General features: G+C 38.1%; 1 protein-coding gene across 7 annotated transcripts in view; it reads left to right on the top strand.

Annotated features, from left to right (window-relative positions):
• The window catches only part of LOC127806752 (pullulanase 1, chloroplastic), a 109,756-nt gene extending 87,362 nt beyond the window's left edge, over positions 1-22,394 (top strand). For 6 of the 7 annotated variants that reach the window (XM_052344246.1, XM_052344245.1, XM_052344244.1 and 3 more), the window contains 9 exons: positions 6,629-6,697; positions 7,477-7,533; positions 7,619-7,693; positions 19,180-19,268; positions 19,514-19,591; positions 19,762-19,900; positions 21,158-21,267; positions 21,375-21,474; positions 21,991-22,394. In XM_052344246.1, coding sequence (XP_052200206.1) covers positions 6,629-6,697; positions 7,477-7,533; positions 7,619-7,693; positions 19,180-19,268; positions 19,514-19,591; positions 19,762-19,900; positions 21,158-21,267; positions 21,375-21,474; positions 21,991-22,095 — 822 coding nt within the window. In that variant the 3' untranslated portion in view covers positions 22,096-22,394. Of the gene's footprint in view, positions 1-6,628; positions 6,698-7,476; positions 7,534-7,618; positions 7,694-19,179; positions 19,269-19,513; positions 19,592-19,761; positions 19,901-21,157; positions 21,268-21,374; positions 21,475-21,990 lie in introns of those variants that run through there. The other variant, XR_008024492.1, reaches the window with a different exon arrangement.

Genomic DNA, 22,394 nt, shown 5'->3' with positions numbered 1-22,394 from the left:
TGTTTTTTCCTCCAGCTTGGTTCTTCTAGAAGTTGCAGGTTTGTTTAGGGTTTGTTCAATGCAACATAGTTACAGTAAAGAAAGTTCAAGGCAGTAGTTACCAGAAGCTCTAGTGACCTCCATAATGACCTACTGCAGCCACAATACACGTATCAGTATCCTTTATTGTTGGATAATGTTTACCTTGGGCTGCTGTGGGATAAGCGGGTCCTTGATGAGCAGAATCAGGATCGATGTTAGAAAATTTTCAACTTCGGGATTTGCACAATGTCATGACAAAATCCCACATCAATGATCTACTAGAGAGGTTTGGGTATATGACTTGGTACTATGAGCTCATAAGTCACCTTCAGCTAACATTTTTGGGTGAAAACTCATAGTTTTACAAGTGGTATTAGATTTAACCCAAGACCACTATTGCATGGGTGGGGGTTCTGAATTGGAACCCCCATGTCGACTGTGGCAATTCTAATCTTGGAACCCCCAACAGTTGATTTTTTATTTATATATATATATATAATATATTTAAACTAATTTATATTCATTAATATGTATGTTCATAATTTGTTAATTTTTTTCAATATGATATGCGTCAGAATATTCCAGAATTCATATTCCATAATCTCTTTGTTTTAGGCAATGTACAGCTAGGAGATTATACACTTCCTAATTTTCTCTATTTTCCACCTAGATTAGTTGATTATTGATTCTTAAGGAGATTCATAGTTTTAGGGATGTGGTTAGATTTATGTTTTGTGTATATATTCTGTCTGTGTACTGTCCTTCAATGGAGTGAAGAAAAATTAACTTTCTCCACATGATATCAGAGCCTAGGCTCTCTCTCTAATTTTTGTTCCAAAAGCCGTGTTCCCCTCGTGATCAAAAACCCTCCCCGTACCAACTTGTCTGATCAATCTGTCACCACAAGTCCCAAAACTCTTGTTCTTGTTGAAGAAGCTATTAACAATACACCCTTAGGAGAATTGCAAAATCTCCATTCCTCTTACAAATTGAATGGAAAAAATTATTTGAAGTGGTCATAACTGGTTCAAATGTTTCTCAAAGGGAAAGGAAAACTTAGTCATCTCCTTGGCACGGGACCAAAACTTGATGACCCTAAGTTTGCAACATGGGACGAGCAAGACTTGATGGTCATGGTATGGCTTTGGAATGCAATGGTACTAGAAATCAGTGATACTTGGATGTTCTTGTCCATGACAAAGGAGATTTGGGAGACTATTCAACCGACGTACTCCAAGAAAAATGACTTGGCCCAAATTTATGAGATCAAGATCAAATTGAAGTTCGTTTGTCAAGGTAAATGAACCAAGTTTGAGTCTAACTTTGAAACTCGATTTGTAAACAAGCTGAGCTTGAGTTCAGTAAAGCTTGACTCATTAAACCTTGTGAACATGTTCGATTAAATGTTGTTGAATACTAATAGGCTCAATTAGAGACTCGTAAACATGCTTGATTAGAAGTTCGTGAACAATCTCGTTTATAAATACATTAATACATTTATTTATAATTTTATAAATATATTATTTAGCATAAAGTTATCAAACTTTAAATTATTATAATAATATAATTAATTTAAATATGTTTAAAATTATTATATATATTAATTTAATCATTTAACATAATATAATATATGTATGTATAATAAAGCAAAATAGCAAATTAGGTTTAAGCAAAATAATAGATTTTGGCAAGCCCAAGCTTGCTAGTAGGCGTTTGAGCTCGTCCTGTGAGCTCGAGCTTGGTTCACATAAATCGAGCTCAACTCGAGCCTAGAAATTGGCTCGCAAGCTGAGCCTAAGCTCAACGAAGCTCAACTCAGTTCGATTGCGACCCTATAGACAAGCAAGCTAATTCGCATTCATAGGGTAAGAAATTTGAATCCAAGCAAAACAATAGGTTCAATCTCGTAACTATTGCAAGAAAATGGGTTGTGTTAAAGATGAACGCTATAAGCTTCATGGTAGACCAAGATGCTGACCGTGGGTATGGCGGAGAAAGGAAGGGACAAGAAAATCTATCTTAGTCGAAGGAGGAGTCGGGATCTTAGGAAACCTCTAGCACAATGGGATTCAATAAAAAGGACATCGAAGAAGTTGAAGGCCTTTCTTGAAAGTCAAGGTACATCTTCCACCAACCCCAGTATCTACTCATTTGCATAATTAGTTATGTCTCTCACCTTGCATGGTCTTAGTGCTTTGGATTACAACCAACCCACTTCATGGATAATTGATTTTGGGGCAACCAATCACATGACTTTTTCCTCAAAATCTCTCTCCCCTTATACTCCATGTTCCAGCTCCCGAAAAATTATCATAGCTGATGGATCCTCCATCATCGTAACCAGAATAGGTGACATTCATCTGAGCCCTTCTCTAACCTTAAAAAATGCCCTACACGTCCCAAAACTCACCACAAATCTCATATCCGTTCAACAACTAATCAATGACTCAAATTGCATTCTAATTTTTCTTTCAAATTATTGTGTTTTTGAGGACCAAGATTCGAGGAGGACAATTGGGCATGCTAAGGAAAACAATGGGCTCCACTTTCTTGAATTGGTAGACAAAATTGGTGGGTTCAATAAGGTTCACTTCTCTACTTCTTTGTTGTCCAATACAAATAGTACCACTCTAAGTCAGATTTGGCTTCAACATCACCGTTTAGGTCATCTTTCTTTCAGGGTTCTTACTTCTTCTCGTCATGTTTCTATCTTTATTAAAAATGTAGATGTCAGCACATTTCATTGTCATACTTGTGAGCTTGCCAAACACAAACATGTGCATTTTCCAATCAGTAATAAAAGATCCTCAATGCCTTTTCTTCTTAATACACAGATATTTGGGGACCCTCTAATGTTCAAAATATTTTTGGGGCTACTTGGTTTGACCTTTATTAACGATTGCACCCATATAACCTAGGTTTTTCTTTTAAAGAAAAATCTAACGTGTGTCATTTTTCCAGTCTTTCATAATATGATTCAAAATCAATTTGGGGTGAAAATAAAAAAGATAACGTTAGACAATGCACGAGATTATTTCAATCAAAACTTATCCTCATACTTTCAAAACAAAGGAATCATTCATGAATCTTCTTGTGTAGATACCCCTTAACAAAATAGAGCGGTAGAGAGAAAAAATGGTCATTTGTTGTCTGGTACCCGTGCCTTGATGTTTCAAAACAAAGTCCCAAACAATCTATGGGGGGAATCCATTCTTACATCTGCTCATTTAATCAGCCACCCATCCTCCCGCATTCTCGATTTTAAGAGTCCTTGGCAAGTTTTCTCACAGTTTTATCCACATTTTACTTCTTCTATCTTTTTGCCCACTCAAGTATTTGGTTGCATTGTGTTTATCCATGTTCACTCACATAATCATAACAACCTTGATCCAAGAGCTCTCAAATGTGTCTTCAAAGGGTATTCCTCCACTTAAAAGGGCTACAAATGTTACCACCCAACATCCCGCAAAACCCTTGTCTCTATTGATGTCACTTTTGTTGAACATGAAAGTTTCTTTGCCAATCATGGCCTTTAGGGGGAACCTAGGCCTTCAGAAGACAATGATTGGATTAATTTCTCGTCCTTACCTATTTCCACTTTACAATAGCTTGACTCACCAGTCTCTCCAGAGTCCACTCCTATTGAAACCCGAACTGAGTTTGAGTCCAATTCCTAGCCACCAAAAACCCTAGAACCTGAACAGAGGCCACCTATTGAATCTGTCTATTCAAGAAGGAAGAGTATCATGACTTCACCAAAGCACACTCAACAGTCCGAACCGAATCCCAAAATTGAGGTAAACACAGAGGTTAGTACTTCTCCTCCTATTATTGGTTCTAACCATGATTTGCCACTCTAAGATTCAGATAGTAATGAGAGTGATCTTAAGCTTCTCATTGCATTCAGAAAAGGTAGTCGAAAATGTACAAGTCATCCTTTGTCTCATTTTATAACATTTGAAAGAATGTCACCTTCACACAAAAGCTTCTCACCCACCCTAACTCCATCAAGATACCACAAACTGTATCTGAGGCACTAGAGAGTAAGGAGTGGAGACGTGCCATCAAAGTGGAATGGATGCACTTGAAAAAAAAAAAAAAGGGAGGTGGTTGATTTATCGACAGGAAAAAGACCAGTTGGATGCAAATGGGTGTTTTATGTGAAATACAAGGCAGATGAGTCTTTGGAGAGATACAAGGCCAAGCTGGTTACTAAAGGCTACACTCAAACATATGGTGTTGACTAGCAAGACATATTTGCCCAGTGGCCAAGATAAATACAATGAGGGTCTTGCTATTATTGGCAGCAAATTTTGATTGGAATTTATACCAGTTTGATGTAAAGAATGCCTTTCTACATGTAAATCTAGAAGAAAAAATTTACACGGTCCACCCTCCGAGATTTGGCACTAATACAAACAAGAAGGTGTGTAGACTCAAAAAGGCACTCTATAGATTAAACAGCCTCTCAGAGCTTGATTTGGTAGATTTATAAAAGCAATGTTGTCAATGGAGTATAAACAAAGTCAAGGCAACCACTACTTGTTTGTGAAACACGTAGAGTCAGGGGGAGTGATTGCACTTCTAGTTTATGTAGATGACATTATTGTCACTGGAAATGATGAGAAGGAAGAGAAAGTCCTAAGGGATGCCTATCTAAGGAGTTTGAGATTAAGGATTTAGGGCTATTAAGATATACTTCTTGGGAATAGAAGTGGCGCGGTTGAAAGGAGGAATCTTTATGTCATAGCAAAAGTGTGTTCTTGACCTACTTAATGAGATCGGGCAAACAGGATGCAAGCCTACAGAGACGCCGATTGAAACCAACCACAAGCTTAGTGAAGCAACAAAAGATGAGCTAGTGGATCGAGGAATGTACCAAAGGCTTATTGGAAGACTAATTTATTTATCTCATACTCGACTAGATATAGCCTATGCGATTAGTATTGTGACACAATTCATGCATAACCCTAAGAAGACACACCTCCCCGCATTATATCACATTCTTCGGTACTTGAAGGCACATATGGGCAAAGGAATTCTATTTAAGAAGGGTACAAACTTCAATCTTGAATCCTACACAAACGTAGGCTATGCAGCCTCCATAGTTGATAGGAGATCAGCATCCTGTTATTGCTATTTTGTTGGGGGAAATTTAGTCACATGGAGGAGCAAGAAACAACCGGTAGTAACAAGATCAAGTGCGGAAGTTGAGTTTAGGTCCATGGCACTGGAAATTTGTGAGCTTCTTTGGCTCAAGATAATACTAGATGATCTCAGAATTGAGTGGGAAAGTCCATGAAACTATATTGTGACAACAAGTCAGCCATAAGCATCACTTACAATCCAGTTCAACACGATCGGACTAAGTATGTGGAAGTAGATCGACACTTTATAAAAGAAAAGCTTGACAATGGATTGATTTGTACATCATATGTCCCATCAAGAGACCAACTTGCTAGTGTTCTCACTAAAGGGCTAGCCAGTCATACGTTTCAAAAGATTGTTAGCAAGTTAGGAATGACAAACCTATATTCTCCAGCTTGAGGGGGAGTGTTAGAATATTCTAGAATTCATATTCCAAAATTTCTCTGTTTAGGCAGTGTACAGCTAGGAGATTATACAGTTCCTAACTTGCTATGTTTCCATCTAGATTAATTGCTTGCTGATTCTTAGGAGATACCTAGTTTTAGGGATGTGATTGGATTTCTCTTCTGTGTATATATTCTGTCTGTGTACTGCCCTTTGATGGAGTGAAGAAAAGTTAACTTTCTCCACAATATGACATGCCGCATCATCACTTAAAGGATTTTATTAATGGAGGACTAACAATGGTCCAAAAATTGAAACAAAATTAAAGTTAGTTACTAGCATTGATAAAATTAAAAGTACAGTGAAAGTACGGGTTTTTTTATTCTCATGATGAAACTGAGTCCACCTAATCTCTGTTCTACAAGAATTAATAGGACATTTGGATCGGTGTCTAGCATGTGTTTCAGATCATCTGCATAGTATTTGTCAACACGGACAGACTATCTATTGGAAGTGTCAGTGCTTCTTGGGGCTTCTTTTTATCCATTGTCTTTCTGATATGATCCTTGTCAAACAGTCAAAGGTTTACAAACTCTAGATGAGCCACTGAAGAGGCACTAGTTCCATCATTGAAACATCTCTGAAAAGGCTTTTTGGGCATTTTTTGTTGTTAAACTGGGAACATTGTCAATGCCCCATCTTTTCAGAAGTAATTATCTTTTTATTCGTTTAAGTTTGCATAATTTTGAAAGCACGCCTCATCCTTTCACTTGGTAAGAAAAGTTTGCCAGCATCTCTGAGGAAGAAATTGAGAACCATGGAAGATAAGAGGACCCGAATAAATTGCATGAGTATATTTCTCAGGATAATAGAAATTTTGATTAATTAGTTGGCATCATCAAGAAAATGTCACTAAGCAAAAAAACAGGGACTAAACTTCTACTTTTTGTTTTTTCCCACTGTATATTGCCTGGTAAAGTTTTATCAGTTTGCACTGGAACTGTTCTCAGAGGTTAATCTTGTGAATGTGAGCTTGATTATTTGATCCACAATAATGTTTTTTATACTTATCCAGGTGAAAGGATCAGAAGTTTCTACATATGATGGTGTACCTGTGGCATATGCTCTAAGTCCAACAGAAACAGTAAGGAGTACAATAATTTTTTACTAGATAGATTTGATTGTTTCCAACTGTGTTGTCAAAAGTTCTAAACACACTTAAGTTCAGAACGCCTATGGGCTTAAGTGCGAAGCGAAGCGCACCCTTAAGCAAAGTTATGCACACATAAATAAAATAATGAGTATAAACTTTTATAAGCTTAAAAAATATACACTACCAAGAAAACAATCATTTAAAAGAAAACTAAATAAGAATGAGGGCTACAAATATAACAAAAGAGGAGATGCCATTTTTCATTTTTATTTTATTCTCGTTTACAAGTTTGCATTGAATATGTTAGAACTCTTGAAAAGATTAAAAGTCCACAAATCTAGGATTTGTTTTCTTGGAATCTGCAGTCTTCTTGTTTCAAATTTATATCTGATTTTGTTCAGATCTTTTTAAGATTCTGATAACAACTTGTTTTGGGTAAGGACTCTATACACATAGACGAAGTGAAACTCAAGCACACTTGAACCGCACTCAGCTAAAGTCACTGAGCTTCATACACAAAAAGCTCTGAATTTCCAGTGCTTTTTAAAAGACTTTTCCAACTATTCAATTTGATTGATATTATTCTGTTTCATCACAGCCGTTTCTCTACTGCAATTCACAGGAGAAAGATTTACTTTACTCTAATTAACTTCTCTTTGTTTTAAATCATCGAGAACATCCTATTTACAATACCCTGCTTCTCCAACCACCTATTGTCCATTCTTATCTTTCCAGAACAATAATTGATTTACATCTGCTATATTCTCCAGATTAATTATGTTTCTGCTCATGATAATGAGACCCTGTTTGACATTGTGAGTTTGAAGGTATGGTCCCTTTTGCTCATAAAATGTAAAAATCATGTAAGACATATTTATCTTCAAGTCTAACTTGGTCCTTTCACTTGTATAGACTGCAATGGAAATTTCTGTAGATGAGAGATGCAGGTTAAATCATTTGGCTACAAGTATCGTTGCACTTTCACAGGTACTCTAAACTCTAAAGTTGGCCATAATTCACAAGTTTGATTGAAAAGATGATGTAGGCTGAGTGTCAACCTTTTGAAAAGGTGAGAGATAGGCCAGCAATGGAGGGGTTTCTGTAACCAAAACCAAGCAGGTTTAGGAAAAGCAAGATAGATAATATGGGAATCACTCAAGTGCAACAACAGAATCACTCAACAAAGTTAATCACGGAATCGCTCGTCACGACCAAGCCTCACACTTGATTTTTGATGGTGGAATCACTCACTCTACCAAGAGAACTATATAATTTGGAATCAGAATACTCTATATATAGACTCAATTCCAACTACTTCATTTAATATACCTACCACCTATATCATAGGTTCTTAACTTGTCATTACTCACACAAGTTCATGATCAGAAATAACTATTGTCTACATAGTTATTTGACTTAGGAAATGAAGACTATCAACTTTGAATCAATAACAATAAATCTTCATCATCATCATCATAACTGGGATCGATTACATTGATTCTAGCTCTCCAATTATCTTTATCCATGGCCATGTTACCCATATATAAATGTAAGGCCATTATATCTTATGCTATGCCTAGGAGTTTCCCACCAAGTTCTCTTTGGTCTTTTCCTAACTCTTTTACGACAAATTTCTTCCATTCCACCTAGAGGTGTCAAACAGCCAGGCTAGGTCTGTAAAATATTAAGCTAGGGCAGAATCAAAACAAGAAGTTGAGAGGAAACTCAGGTATCATAAATCTTCTAAAATATCAGAATGAATACAACCATAAACAGTTGAGCTATTTATAAGAATAGCTCAACAAACACGGGAAGCAATACACGGAAGCAAACAAACATAAACCAGAGAAAGATAGCGAAACACAGCTATTAACAAACAACTTAAAACAAAATAAGCTGAATTATTTATCTAATACTTCCACACTCCCCTTCAATTTAGACTCCCTTGCCTTTAACCTTCTTGCACTTGATGTTATTCCAAGCAACGTGGAACTCCTGTAAAGCCTAACTTTCGACGTAGAAGTTCAAACCGATCTCTAGGCAAACCCTTGGTAAACACATCAGCAACTTGTTCAGCAGTGGGAACATATCGGATTTCCGCCTCTCCATTTTCCACTTTTTCATGCACAAAATGTACATCAACACCAATATGCTTCATACGAGAGTGATATACTGGATTTTCTGCCATGCTTTTGGCAGCCAGATTGTCACACCACACAACAGGAGTAGTGTTACAAGAATAACCCAACTCTGATAGTAATTCCTTAAGCCATAAAAGCTCAGTCACTCCCAAGGCAATAGCACGATACTCGGCTTTGCCAACTGATCTAGTCACAACAGATTGCTTCTTAGATCCCCACACAACCAAGTTCGGACCAATGTAGACACAATAACCACTGGTGGATAGACGAGTAACTAGACATCTAGCATGGTCTGCATCAGTGTAGACCACTAAAGAAAGATCTTTCGATGTGGAAGTAAATACTAACCCCAAGGAAATTGTGCCTTTAATATACCTCAACAGCCTCTTACACGCAAGCCAGTCCTGCAACTTAGGAGCAGCCATAAACTGGCTCAACTTGTTTATAGTGAAGGCAATATCAGGGCGAGTATAGGTAAGATATTGTAGTGAACCAACTATGGTACGATACAAACTAGGTTGAGAAAACACTTCACCGTTATTAGTTAACGAAGTGCCAACAGCCATAGGAGAACTACAGGGCTTGCAGTCTTGCATTGATGCTTTTTGCAACAAATCACGAACATATTGGGACTGATTAAGGTAAAGACCAGTTTTATCTCTATAAGCTTCAAACCCCAAGAAATAATTCACTGCTCCTAGAGTTTTTAGAGCAAAGGCACTACCAAGCTCTGCTATACAAGCATGCAAAGTAATCGAATAAGAGCCAGTAAGTAGAATATCATCAACATAGACTAATATGAACAATGTTGGCGAGGATAAAGTAGAAGATAAAGTAGAGTAGCAAGCAACTAACTTTCTGATTTATGTTGTATTTTTTCTATAAATTAATTGTTGTAATCTAGTCCTAGAAAGTAGGAATTATCTAGTCCTATATTCTAGGAATTATCCAGTCCTAAAACTTAGGAGATTTCTTAGGAGTTGTTCTCTATTTATACTTGTACATTCATTCCTAGTTTAAGTGAGAAAGTATTCTTCTTTTTCCCAATTATTTCACATGGTATCAGAGCCTCCATTACAGCCTCTGAAACCCTAGCCGTGTGCCTTCATTGCACGTTTTCTAACCTCTCTTTGAGTGCCTTCATTACACTCCTTTATTCATTAGCCATCTGCTACTGTTGTTGGCCCTCCCAAATTGTCCAGAATGTCCGCAAGATCTGATATTGTTGTTGGAGAGGCTTCACCCAAGGAGGAGCAGCCTGCTGATCCTAGTCAAGAGATAAATCATTGTGCTGTTGCTGGAGATCTGCCAAACATCACCCTATCCTACCGCCTAGACGGAAAAAACTACTTGCAATTGGCCCAATTGGTGCGAACTTTTCTCAAAGGAAAAGGGAAAATTGCCCATCTCACAGCTTCTCCTCCTAATGTAGATCATCCATTGTTTTCCACATGGGAAATCGAAGATTCCCAGATCATGTCTTGGCTATGGAATGCCATGCTACCTGAGGTAAGTAGGAATTATATGTTTTTGAGGACTGTTAGGGAGATTTGGGAGGTTGTAACACAAACTTACTCAAAGGTACAAGATGCATTTGTTATCTATGAAATTAAAACCAAGATTAGTGGGGCTAAACAAGGTGGGATGACAGTTATGGAATATTATAATTACATGAAAGGCCTTTGGCTAGAGTTGGATCACTATCAAAATATTAAGATGATATGTAAGGAGGATGCTGTGACCCTTAATCAAATAATGAATAGGGATCAGATCGTTGAATTCTTGGCTAGACTTAATCATGAATTTGATCAAGTTAGGGTGCAGATACTTGGCAGAGAAAAGCTACCATCCATCAACGAAGTATTTGCCATGGTAAGGAGTGAGGAGAATAGGAGGATTGTGATGCTAAAGGAGGTAACCATGGATGGTTCAGCATTGATGTCAAACAAGGGCAATGGTCCAAGGAAGTTAGGAAGGATGGAACAGCAGGTAAAACCTGGCAGCAGCAAGGATGGCCTATGGTGCACTTACTGCCGGAAACCTAGGCACACTCGAGACACTTGTTTCAAGCTACATGGAAAGGAGGCAGTTCTCAGCAAGCTTGGTGGGTTTAAAAACTTGTCTCCAAAGAATCAAGTCTACCTATCTCACAAAACCCAAGAGGAGGGCAAATCTGGAGAAAAGACTGATGCAGATGGCAGCCCTGATCTCACTCAACTTAATGCTGATGAGATCCATAAGCTGAAATCCTTTCTTAAGACTGCAAGAAGGCACCTGCTCTTTAGCACTCTCAGGTAACACAAATTCTGCATATTTTACTGCCTTAAAGACTATTTGGAATGATGTTTGGATCTTGGATTCAGGAGCCACTAGCCACATGTCACCCAATCCAAGTCTATTTACTACCTACCAGCCACTCAACACCTCCAAACAAATTACCATTGCAAATGGTAAATCAGTCCCTATTGTTGGTCAAGGCCAAGTTAACCTTTGCCCAAATTTGTATCTTAAATCAGTCCTACATGTCCCTCAATTATCAGCAAACCTTCTCTCAATCCATCAACTCACAAAGGACTTGAATTGCTTAGCCATTTTTTCTCCTAATGATTGTGAGTTTCAGGAATTGAAGACCGGGACGAGGATTGGAGCTGCTAGGGTAAAGGATGGGTTGTACTGCTTCATGGGGAAGAACTCTCAACCACCTAGGGACCAGCTGCAAGTGGCATACTCCTCAAACAATGAAGCAGATCACTCAGAAATATGGCTGCACCATTACCGCCTAGGCCACCCTCCATTCTCACTATTGAAGGCTATGTTTCCTACTTTCTTTAGATCTATAGACCCTAGTATATTTCATTGTGATGTTTGCATCTTGGCTAAACAACATCATGTTTCTTATTCAATCAGTAATAAAATCAGTTCAAAACCTTTTTCCTTAATCCATTCGGATGTCTGGGGGCCTTGCAAAATTCCTAATTATTCTGGGGCAAAATGATTTATCTCCTTCATTGATGATTGCACCCATATGACATGGGTTTTTTTGCTTAAAGATAAGACAGCCGTAGGGACAATATTGCCAAACTTTTGCAAAATGATAGCTACCCAAGTTGGAACCCCTATCCAAAAATTTAGGACAGACAATGCCTGTGATTATTTCAATCATCATATGCATCAATTCTTCCAACAAGAAGGGATTGTCCATGAATCTTCTTGTGTCGACACCCCCACAACAAAATGGAGTAGCCGAACAGAAGATGAGACATCTACTTAATGTGGCCCGTACCCTACTTCATCATCATCATGTACCTAAACTATATTGGGGGGAAGCTATCCTAACTGCTGCATTTTTTATTAATCGGGTGCCAACCAAAATTCTCAACTATCAAAGCCCTATTGCATGCCTAACTACACATTTTCCAGATTTTAATGTGCACAACTCTTTACCTCTTAGAGTATTCGGTTGTGTGGCCTTTGTCCATATTTCCAAACAACATAGAGATAAACTTGATCCTAGGGCAATCAAATGTGTATTCTTAGGCTATTCACCTACCCAAAAAGGATACAAATGCTACCATCCTTCTACCCGAAAACTATATGTCTCTAAGGATGTTACCTTGATTGAAACCCTTCCATTTTTTCATTCCTCTATCACTGGTCACTAGGGGGAGCCTACTTATGGTGACCACGGTGATCTTTGGAATACCACCACTGACCACCTATCAATTCCAAATCCAGCCATTCCAGCCATGCCAAACCCAGCCTCTGCCTCATTCTAGCCTCAATGCCCAGCCTTCCCATACCACTGACAACAACCTATCTTCAGGTACTGGCAGCCATATAGAAGGACAAGATCATGCTGAAATGAATAGGGAAATAGCCACTCAAATGTTGTCACCTCTAGTACGGTGTAAGGGTTCACCCTATGTTTACAAGCGGAGGCAGCCTGGCCAATAACCCCAGCAGATCCAGTCCTCAGTCTCTAGTCAAGGTAATGATCTCACACAACCCATTCCCATGACTTCTACTGAATCTATCTTTGATGATCTAGACCTCCCTATTGCTGTTAGAAAAGGGGTGAGAAACTGCACAAAACACCCCTTAACCAATTACATCTCCTATCACCGACTTTCCCCAAAACATAGGAGCTTCCTAGCATCCTTAGATGCAATTATCATTCCTAAAACAGTTCAAGAGGCACTAGAGGATCAGAATTGGAAAAATGCCATGATGGAAGAAATGGGGGTGTTGAAAAAGAACCACACATGGGATCTTGTATCCAAACCAAAAGGGGTTAATCCTGTTGGGTGTAGATGGATTTTTAATGTTAAATACAAGGCAGATGGCACCCTTGAAAGATATAAGGCCAAGCTGGTGGCTAAGGGATATACCCAGTCATATGGAATTGATTATCTTGAAACATTTGCCCCAGTAGCAAAAATGACTACGGTCAGAATCCCCTTATCCTTGGCAGCCTATTTTGAATGGAACCTACAACAATTAGATGTAAAAAATGCATTCCTCCATGGAGACTTAGAGGAAGAAGTATATATGGAATTACCACCAGGATTCCAAGAAGGAAATGAAGGACAGGTATGCCGCTTAAAGAAGGCCTTATATGGCCTTAAACAATCCCCCAGGGCATGGTTTAGCAGGTTTTCTAAAGCTATGAAAGTTTTAAGGTATTTTCAAAGTAGAGGGGATCATACTCTCTTTATAAAGCATTCAAAGGAACACAAGGTAACAATTCTTTTAGTGTATGTTGATGATATGATTATTACCGGTGATGATAAAGAAGAGCAAGTAAAACTCAAAGAAAAATTGGCTAAAGAGTTCGAAATCAAAGACTTGGGCATTCTCAAATATTTCCTAGGCATTGAGGTTGCCTACTCCAACGAAGGGATTTTTCTATCCCAAAGAAAATATGTACTTGATTTGTTGGCAGAAACAGGTATGCTTGGTGGAAAAGGATCTAAAATTCCAATTGAACCTAACAATAAATTGTGGAATAATCCAAACAGTCAAATGGTGGATAAGGGGAGATATCAAAGACTTGTTGGGAGACTAATCTACCTATCCCACACAAGGCTAGACATAGCATTTGCAGTCAGCCTTGTGAGTCAATTCATGCACAATCCAACAGAGGAGCACATGCTAGCTGTGAGGAGGATCTTAAGCTACTTGAAGACCACTCCAGGCAAGGGAATTCTCTTTAAAGCAAGGAAAGAACTGGACATCAATGGTTTTTCAGATGCAGATTATGCAGGTTCAGTAACAGATAGAAGATCTACAAGTGGTTATTGTGTATATCTAGGGGGAAATTTGGTATCATGGAGAAGCAAGAAACAGACTGTGGTAGCAAGGTCAAGTGCAGAGGTAGAGTTCCGGGCCACGGCCCTAAGTCTATGTGAGGTCTTATGGTTGAAAATCATTTTAGAAGACCTAAAGATTCAAATCCAAGGCCCAGTTGGTATAAGGTGTGATAACCAAGCAGCTATCAGCATAGCCCATAATCCGATTCAACATGATAGGACTAAACATGTCGAGATTGATAGACATTTTGTGAAGGAAAAATTGGAAGTAGGTTTAATACAGTTACCCTATGTGCCTTCAAAGGATCAAGTAGCAGATATACTGACCAAGGGGTTGCCAGCGAAGAGATTTGATGATTTGACAAGCAAGCTTGGAATGTGCGATATACATTCTCCAGCTTGAGGGGGAGTGTTGGCGAAGATAAAGTAGAAGATAAAGATAGAGTAGCAAGCAACTAACTTTCTGATTTATGTTGTATTTTTTCTATAAATTAATTGTTATAATCTAGTTCTAGAAAGTAGGAATTATCTAGTCCTATATTCTAGGAATTATCCAGTCCTAAAACTTAGGAGATTTCTTAGGAGTTGTTCTCTATTTATACTTGTACATTCATTCCTAGTTTAAGTGAGAAAGTATTCTTCTTTTTCCCAATTATTTCACAAACAATGTATATGTAACAGTCCGTTTGATGAATAATGAGGCATCAGACACTGATCGAACAAAACCCCAGCACTGAAGTGCTGCCTTCAGTTTGTTATACCAGGCTCGAGGAGCCTGCTTTAGACCATAAAGAGATTTCCGTAGCTGACAGACATGTTGAGGAAATTTAGAACTCACAAACCCCTCTGGCTGAACCATATATACTGTCTCACTCAAATCACCATTGAGAAATGCATTATTTAGACGATGAAGAGGGAATAATTGGATGAAAGAAAGGCAGTGGAATGACCTCGTGAACTTGGTTGAGAGGATGATGTAGACGATGAAGAAAACAATTGAAGGAAAGGAAACTCCAAAGGATTAAACTCCACATTACGAGAAACGTAAACCCTGCCTGAAGGATGAAGACACCTATACCCAGCTTGATTTTGGCTGTAGCCAATAAAAACACACTTTGTAGAATGAAAATCAAATTTGTGTTTATTATATGGCCGTAAAAGAGGAAAACAGGCACATCCAAAAGGTTGTAAGATGTTATAGTTAGGTGTGCGATTATATAGCTTCCCGAAGGGAATTTGAAACTGTATTGAAGAAGATGGAAGAAAATTGATGAGATACACAGGTGTTTGGAAAGACTCAACCCATAATTTTAATGGTAGACTAGCATAAGACAACATGGTAAGACCCATTTCGGCAATATGCCGATGCTTCCTTTCCACCACACCATTTTGTTGATGAGTGTGAGGACAAGTAAATCTAGATTGAATTCCATGAGCCTGGAGATAAGAACAAAAGACTTGAACTCCCCCCCCATTATCAGTTTGTAATGCACACAACTTGGTTTTATACTGAATCTCTGCAAGTTTATGGAATATGATGAATGCTGACAAAGCATCAGATTTGAGTTTAAGAGGATAAAACCATGTATAACGGGTATAGGCATCAACAAATATAATATAGTATCGAAAATCCTCTGTGGACAATATAGGGGCAGGACCCCAAAGATCGGAGTATACTAATTCAAGGGGGGCATTTGCTGTGATATCATGTCTGGAAAACGGATGCTGACTTAGTTTTGCAATTTTACAAGCATCACAAAAAGATAGATCAGTACTAGAACATGGTAACCCAATTTTATTCATTACCAAACGTAACACATGTAGGGATGGATAACCTAAGCGATCATGCCATTGTTTACACACCGTTGTTCTGTGTTTGACCTGAGTTACATTTACAAACTTAGACAACTCATGACCAAATGAGCACTGTCTATTACATTGTTGTCTAGTACAATTATTTTCACTAGTACACAAAGAGTGATGAGACACAGAAGGAACTGAAACGCAGGCTAGAGGATGAGTAGACTTGCTGTCAACAACAGACATAGAAGCTGGTTCCAGGTGATATAGCCCATCCTTAAGGTGTCCCTGGAGCAGCACATGTCCGGTAACTTTGTCCTTGATAAAACAAACATTAGAGTGAAATTCAGCTATCACATTATGTTCTCGAGTAAGCTGAGACACACTAAGAAGATTTTTTCTCATACTTGGAACATGAAGAATGTTTGGAACACACAAAACAGAATTTGAGGGAGGAAGAGTTTGTAAAGAACCTGTGTCGACATGTTTTATAGGTAGTTGCTTACCATTGCCTATAGTAACTTTATCTCCACCATAGTAAGGAGAATGAACAGATAAATTGTTCAAACTTGAGATAATATGATTCGTGGCACCAGAATCCACGAACCAAGATTGATCTGGAAGAATAGACGAAGAGTTAAATTGATCAGAAGGCTACAAATTAGGTTTAGGCTGGTTACCATAGTGAGAACTCTGGTTTGAACCATATTCAGGTGTGAAAGCTCCGTTAGGTTCACTAAAGGAGGCAACATAAGCATGAGCATCCATTTGAGAACCATAACCTCGAGTGTCCATTTGAGGAACACTCACGTTTCCTCCTTGTGATCTGCCACTATTATAACCAATCACTCTTTGAAAACTCTTATCAAAGCGGTAGTAGTACCGATCTACAAAGTGACCAGCCTTGCCACACAACTGACAGAAAATGCGTCTGTTTGAATTTCTGCCACGGCCTCTACCTCCTCTAAAACCATTACCACCACCTCGATTAACAAATCCTCCTCTATTATTGTTATTTGATCCTCCACTATTCTGACCAGTAAAGTACGATGCGACATTTGCACTCAAAGGAGCCGAAACATCAAAATTAAGAGTAGTTAGAGGCTGATTCTTAGCAGACAACCGTTGTTCGTGCATCAGAAGTAGATATTGCACCTTCTCCAAGTCTATGTCATCCATTTGATAGGTTACGAGACTCACAACAGTCTCATAATCCTGATCTAAACCCTTAAGAATGGCCAGCAATAATTCGTTGTCATTCACCGGTTCTCCTATGGCTGCAAGTGCATGGCCTATGGTTTTGATCTTAAAAATATAGTCATTAATAGACATACTATCCTTCTTAACAGATCTTAACTGCTGTTTAAGTTGAAATGATTTTGCTATTGTTTGTCTAGCATATAAATTCTCCAATAAAATCCATACCTCAGCTGATGATTCTAAATGTATCACCTGAGCGAGCACCTCTTCACTGATTGTGGAGAACAACCAGCCAAGCAAGAGTTGATCCGAACGAAGCCAATTCATGTACTTCGGATTCACCATGGTTTCACCATCCGATGCAATCACATTCTTCTGAGGAGCTGTCTTGTTCAGTAACGAAACAAGATCAAAGGCGCGAACATTTGCAAGAATTTGCGTCTTCTAGAAAATATAATTTCTAGTGTCCAATTTTAGAGGAATGTAGCTAAAAGCCTTCGCAACTGCCGAGAAGTCAAATTGCGAGGAGGTTGAAAGATTTGAGTTAGATTTACGAGAAGGAGGAGAAGAAGAGGCGGTGTCAACAATTCGATCGGAAGCCATTAACGTGGCTCTGATACCATGTAAAATATTAAGTTAGGGCAGAATCAAAACAAGAAGTTGAGAGGAAACTCAGGTATCATAAATCTCCCAAAATATCAGAATGAATACAACCATAAACAGTTGAGCTATTTATAAGAATAGCTCAACAAACACAGGAAGCAATACACGGAAGCAAACAAACATAAACCAGAGAAAGATAGCAAAACATAGCTATTAACAATTTAAAACAAAATAAGCTGAATTAATTATCTAACACTTCCACAAGGTCAAGCCAACCCGCCCCCACTTGGCCCTTTCTCTTGGTGGGTCAGGCCAAGTTCAACCCTTTTTCTGAATAGGGTCATGTCGATCTAACCCATATTACAGAAATGGGGCCCAACACGACCCATAGGTCCTTAATAAAAGGGTTGGGTTGGGCTGTTGGTTAAGGGGGTCATGTCACATGCCAAGCCGACCTTGGTCCTAGTGGGCCAAGTTATTAGGCCAAATGGGCCAACCCATGTAATTTAAAAAAAAAAAAAAACATTTTTTGGAAAGTATTTTGCAATTATTTTAAAATACAAATTAGTGAAACTAGAATTTGGACTCATAACCTTGAGCTCACTAGACAGTGTTTTTAAGCCCTTAAATTAGACCCATAATTTTAGAAGTATAACTTAAATTTATTGTAATAAATTGTAATACTGCTAATGAAACTAGTGCGAAATGCTCTAATAAATAATGACTAAATAAGTAAATATGAACATAATATTAACTTTGAAACTTAAATTGTTGTAAAGAATACTTGATTTATTAAAGTTTTTTTTAAAATTTTTGAAATGTTTTAAAAAAATTTGTTCAAATGAGCCATGTTGGGCTGTGCCATGGGTGGGCCATGCTAGGTTGTGCCAAAATGATGGGTCATATTGTGTTGGGTCACGAGTCACATACTCCTAGCCTGACACAACCCTGTATTCTTAGGTCTAGCCAGCGCGGCTGGGATAGTAGACAGGCAGCCCAGGCCATTTGACACCTCTAATTCCACCCGTTCTTTCATAGGGGGCATCAATTAGTCTTTTTTTTTCACACAATCCTAGCTATCTTAATCATGTCTTGCATATCTTATCTTCTAAGGGCACAACACTAATTTTATTATGGATAATCTTGTTTCTAATTCTGTTCTTGTATGGCTGCACATCCGCTGCACCATCTTTATTTCAATTATGTTCACATTTTGCACGTGTTGGTATATAACTGCCTAACATTTTGAGTCTTAAAACAAAACTGGTATGAAGATTATTTGGACACATAAGCTGATGCATATTCTCTAAGCTTTTCCCACATCATGCATGTTGGATGCATGTACATCAAAATATTATAATTGAGATGTTATGGATGTATTTTCTTGATTGCTAGTACTGCATCATTTTGCAATTTGTAGGGAATACCTTTTTTTCATTCAGGTGACGAGTTGCTGCGCTCAAAATCACTTGATCGCGATTCATATAATTCTGGCGATTGGTTCAACAGGTCAGCAATTACCAAAAAGAAAAAGAAATGGTTGGTTATTATAGGTGTATATCTTTTACTATTGTTGTATCTGATCTGCTGCAGTATTATTATAGTTTCTGATGATGCTAAAACCGCCTTTTTTGGTTGAAGTATGATCATGGAATAAATCTTCCCCTTCTGTGCTCTGATTGTGAAAGAACTTCACCCCTTTATGGCATCTTTCTATCACCTCAAACTTATTGTTTTGATATATCTGTTTTCAGATTGGATTTCAGCTACAGTTCTAACAACTGGGGTGTTGGCCTTCCGCCAAAAGAAAAAAATGAGAAGAACTGGCCCCTGTAAGCATTCAATGATTTCTATATTCATTAGTTGATTTTAGTTATTTCACATATTCCTCAAATTTCTTTTAGGGTTTAGCATCACATGTTATCCCTGGCAATTTAGCCTTTGGCCATTCTGTGTGTAATATTACCTATGATAAATATGGAGGTTTTACTTTTACCTTCAGGATTAAACCAAGATTAGCAGATCCATCATTCAAGCCACGAAGCAGTCACATTCTTGCAGCCATAGATAACTTTCTAAACATGTTACAAATTAGGTACTCTTCACCACTTTTCCGTTTGAAGACTGCAAATGCTATTCAGGTAATAGCTATTCTCATGCTTCCTATTCAATAACAAATTGTCACTGTGATAATGTTGAATGTAGTTTGAGAAACTATTATTCTTCTGCGCGCACGCACATACACACACGAAGACATTGTGTTCAGATGTTTGTGATGTTGCCAATTCTATATGAGCTCATCAATGGGAAATAACAGAACAGCATTAGAGCTATAATATGTGCAACGTAGTTCATTAGAGTTTGACTTGCAGTTTTCTAATTTCACATTTTTAGTATGATCAGGGCCTTGCTATCAATAATCAAAGGAAGAATGCTAATTTTACATTTTTAGACAATAAGGCCATAGATATATATATGATTGGCCAACTAGAATTCATGTCGCCAACCCCACATAGTGAAAGCTCTCAAAGAAAATTAAATTTAAACCCCCTAACAACAAGAAGGATGTTATTAAGGTTTCCTTACTTGACCTTTTGATATTTAGGTTCTGTTTTGGTTATTTGCATTCCATCCTTCTCTGCAGACCAGTCCTGCTACTTGTTGGTTTCTTCAAAGTTCAAATGACTCCTAAAAATCCAAAACTTTTCTCTTTGATTTCAATTTTACATTTTTGTGCCTATACAATTTGTCCAAGATGTATCCCTTGTTTACATGTTCTTAATTTAATGTGATGGAACTATCTTCCTAGATCATTCTTTTCCTTTAAAATTTAATCACTATGAGCATCCTTGGACACCGGTACATAAATATAAGCACTTGCAGGTACCTAATTTCCCGTGCATGTTATAGAATACTATATAAAGTTATGCGTAGTGCTGTGAACATTGGAGTTTATATTACTTAAATCAGAATGTATTGTTCCTGAGGTGAGTGACTCAAGTTGCATTTGTGGCTTATCCAAATTCAAGTGAATCCTAGATTCCTAGATTCCAACTTCTGAAATTGAGGGTAAACCTTAAGAATATGATGGATGCCAAAGTGAAGCTAATGTTAACATTTGATGATCTCAACCTTTAGGTCTTCAAAGTTTTGTCCTTCAATTTTTTGGTCATCATCTTTAAATCTTGTTTCCTTGTAGCTTTCCTGTTGATTCATAAACAAGGTCCTGTTTGATCTAGCCTGCCTATAAATTGGGGAGGAGAGTTGTTCCTCTTATGCCAAGTGATTAAAATATACATACCAACTTATTAAAGAAATACAAGTAGATCAGGTCCATGAACCAATGGCTCGGTGAATTCGTCAGTTCTGAATTCATTAGGTGACATTGTCCTTTTCAGCAACGTGTACGATTTCATAACACTGGCCCCTCATGGGTACCTGGTGCCATTGTGATGAGCATTGAAGATGGCCATGAAGGTGTCCCTGGGTTATCTCAACTGGATCCCAAGTGAGCGTGCACAAATTGTTTGCATTGTTCTTTTCTTTCTATCATGTTAAACATACCAATTCCAACAAAGTAATGTTTTAATGCTGCTATTTCTTTGTTCCCTACAGCTACTCATACATAGTTGTTATAATCAATGTCTGCCCAACTGCTGTTACATTTTTCACCCCTGCACTGCGGGCAAGAAGTTTTGAGTTGCACCCTGTACAGGTACTGTGTGTCTCTCTTGTTAACTAGGAGAAATTTTTTGGTGAGGCCAGCTTTTATTCGACATTTATGTCATCTGGTTTTCTATAGTTTATGTATGTTAGCTGATAAAGATTGTACGCTGAAAGAGGGGGGCGCCTGGAGGGGGGGGGGGGGTCGTGAGCTAGATGACTTGAAATCCAGGTTAATGAGAGGTTCACTCCACTATATGATAAGATAGTTGTGGGGAGTGGAGGAAGGCAATCACAGGAAAATGGCAGAGAGGACACAGCGTGGGGGGAAAAAAAGGGAGGGGTGTTGGGCTTCCCTTTTATAGGCTTCTGAGTAGGTTGCCTTATTGCCTTTAGGACAGAAATCACATCGTTGTTATGAGCAGAGTGATCCATTGACAGAGATAATTGACATGTTAGAATTCACATAGTCAATCTGTTGTCATGTTTTTAATGAAGAAGATTGTTGGAAGCATGAGTTGCTTGTCTATGAAATATCCTTCAAACTAGCATATGAACATTGGCGCAGGTGATGTCGGGGGATGAAATTGTCAAGAATTCAACATATGAAGCTTCTACTGGGTGCTTTGCTGTTCCTCCAAGGACAACATCTGTCTTCGTCCAGCCCAGATGAAGTATCTGTTTCTGGTGCCATGACACACATATTCATGGCAGCTTAATATTCATAATATTATCTTATCTGGAATTTGCTTGCACAACATTTTGATGTATTTTGTGTAAAGTGAGAAATTTCCTAAATAAGTGTCTCAATCATAGTTGCATGAGAGGGAGAATTGTGCAAAGACAAATTTAGGACTTATATTGCTGGTTTTCTCTGCAATTTTTGTTAGGCTGCCACCCGCAGTGGTGCAAATTTGTTAAAATGTTTATTCCTAATCAAGTATTTGGCTCCATTATGCTTTTGAATTACAA

This window comes from Diospyros lotus, chromosome 7 (assembly GCF_014633365.1).
Source record: "Diospyros lotus cultivar Yz01 chromosome 7, ASM1463336v1, whole genome shotgun sequence".
NCBI classification, from domain to species: Eukaryota; Viridiplantae; Streptophyta; class Magnoliopsida; order Ericales; family Ebenaceae; genus Diospyros; species Diospyros lotus.
The sequence above is the reverse complement of the archived record's forward strand: the minus strand, read 5'-3'. Positions and strand labels throughout refer to the sequence as shown.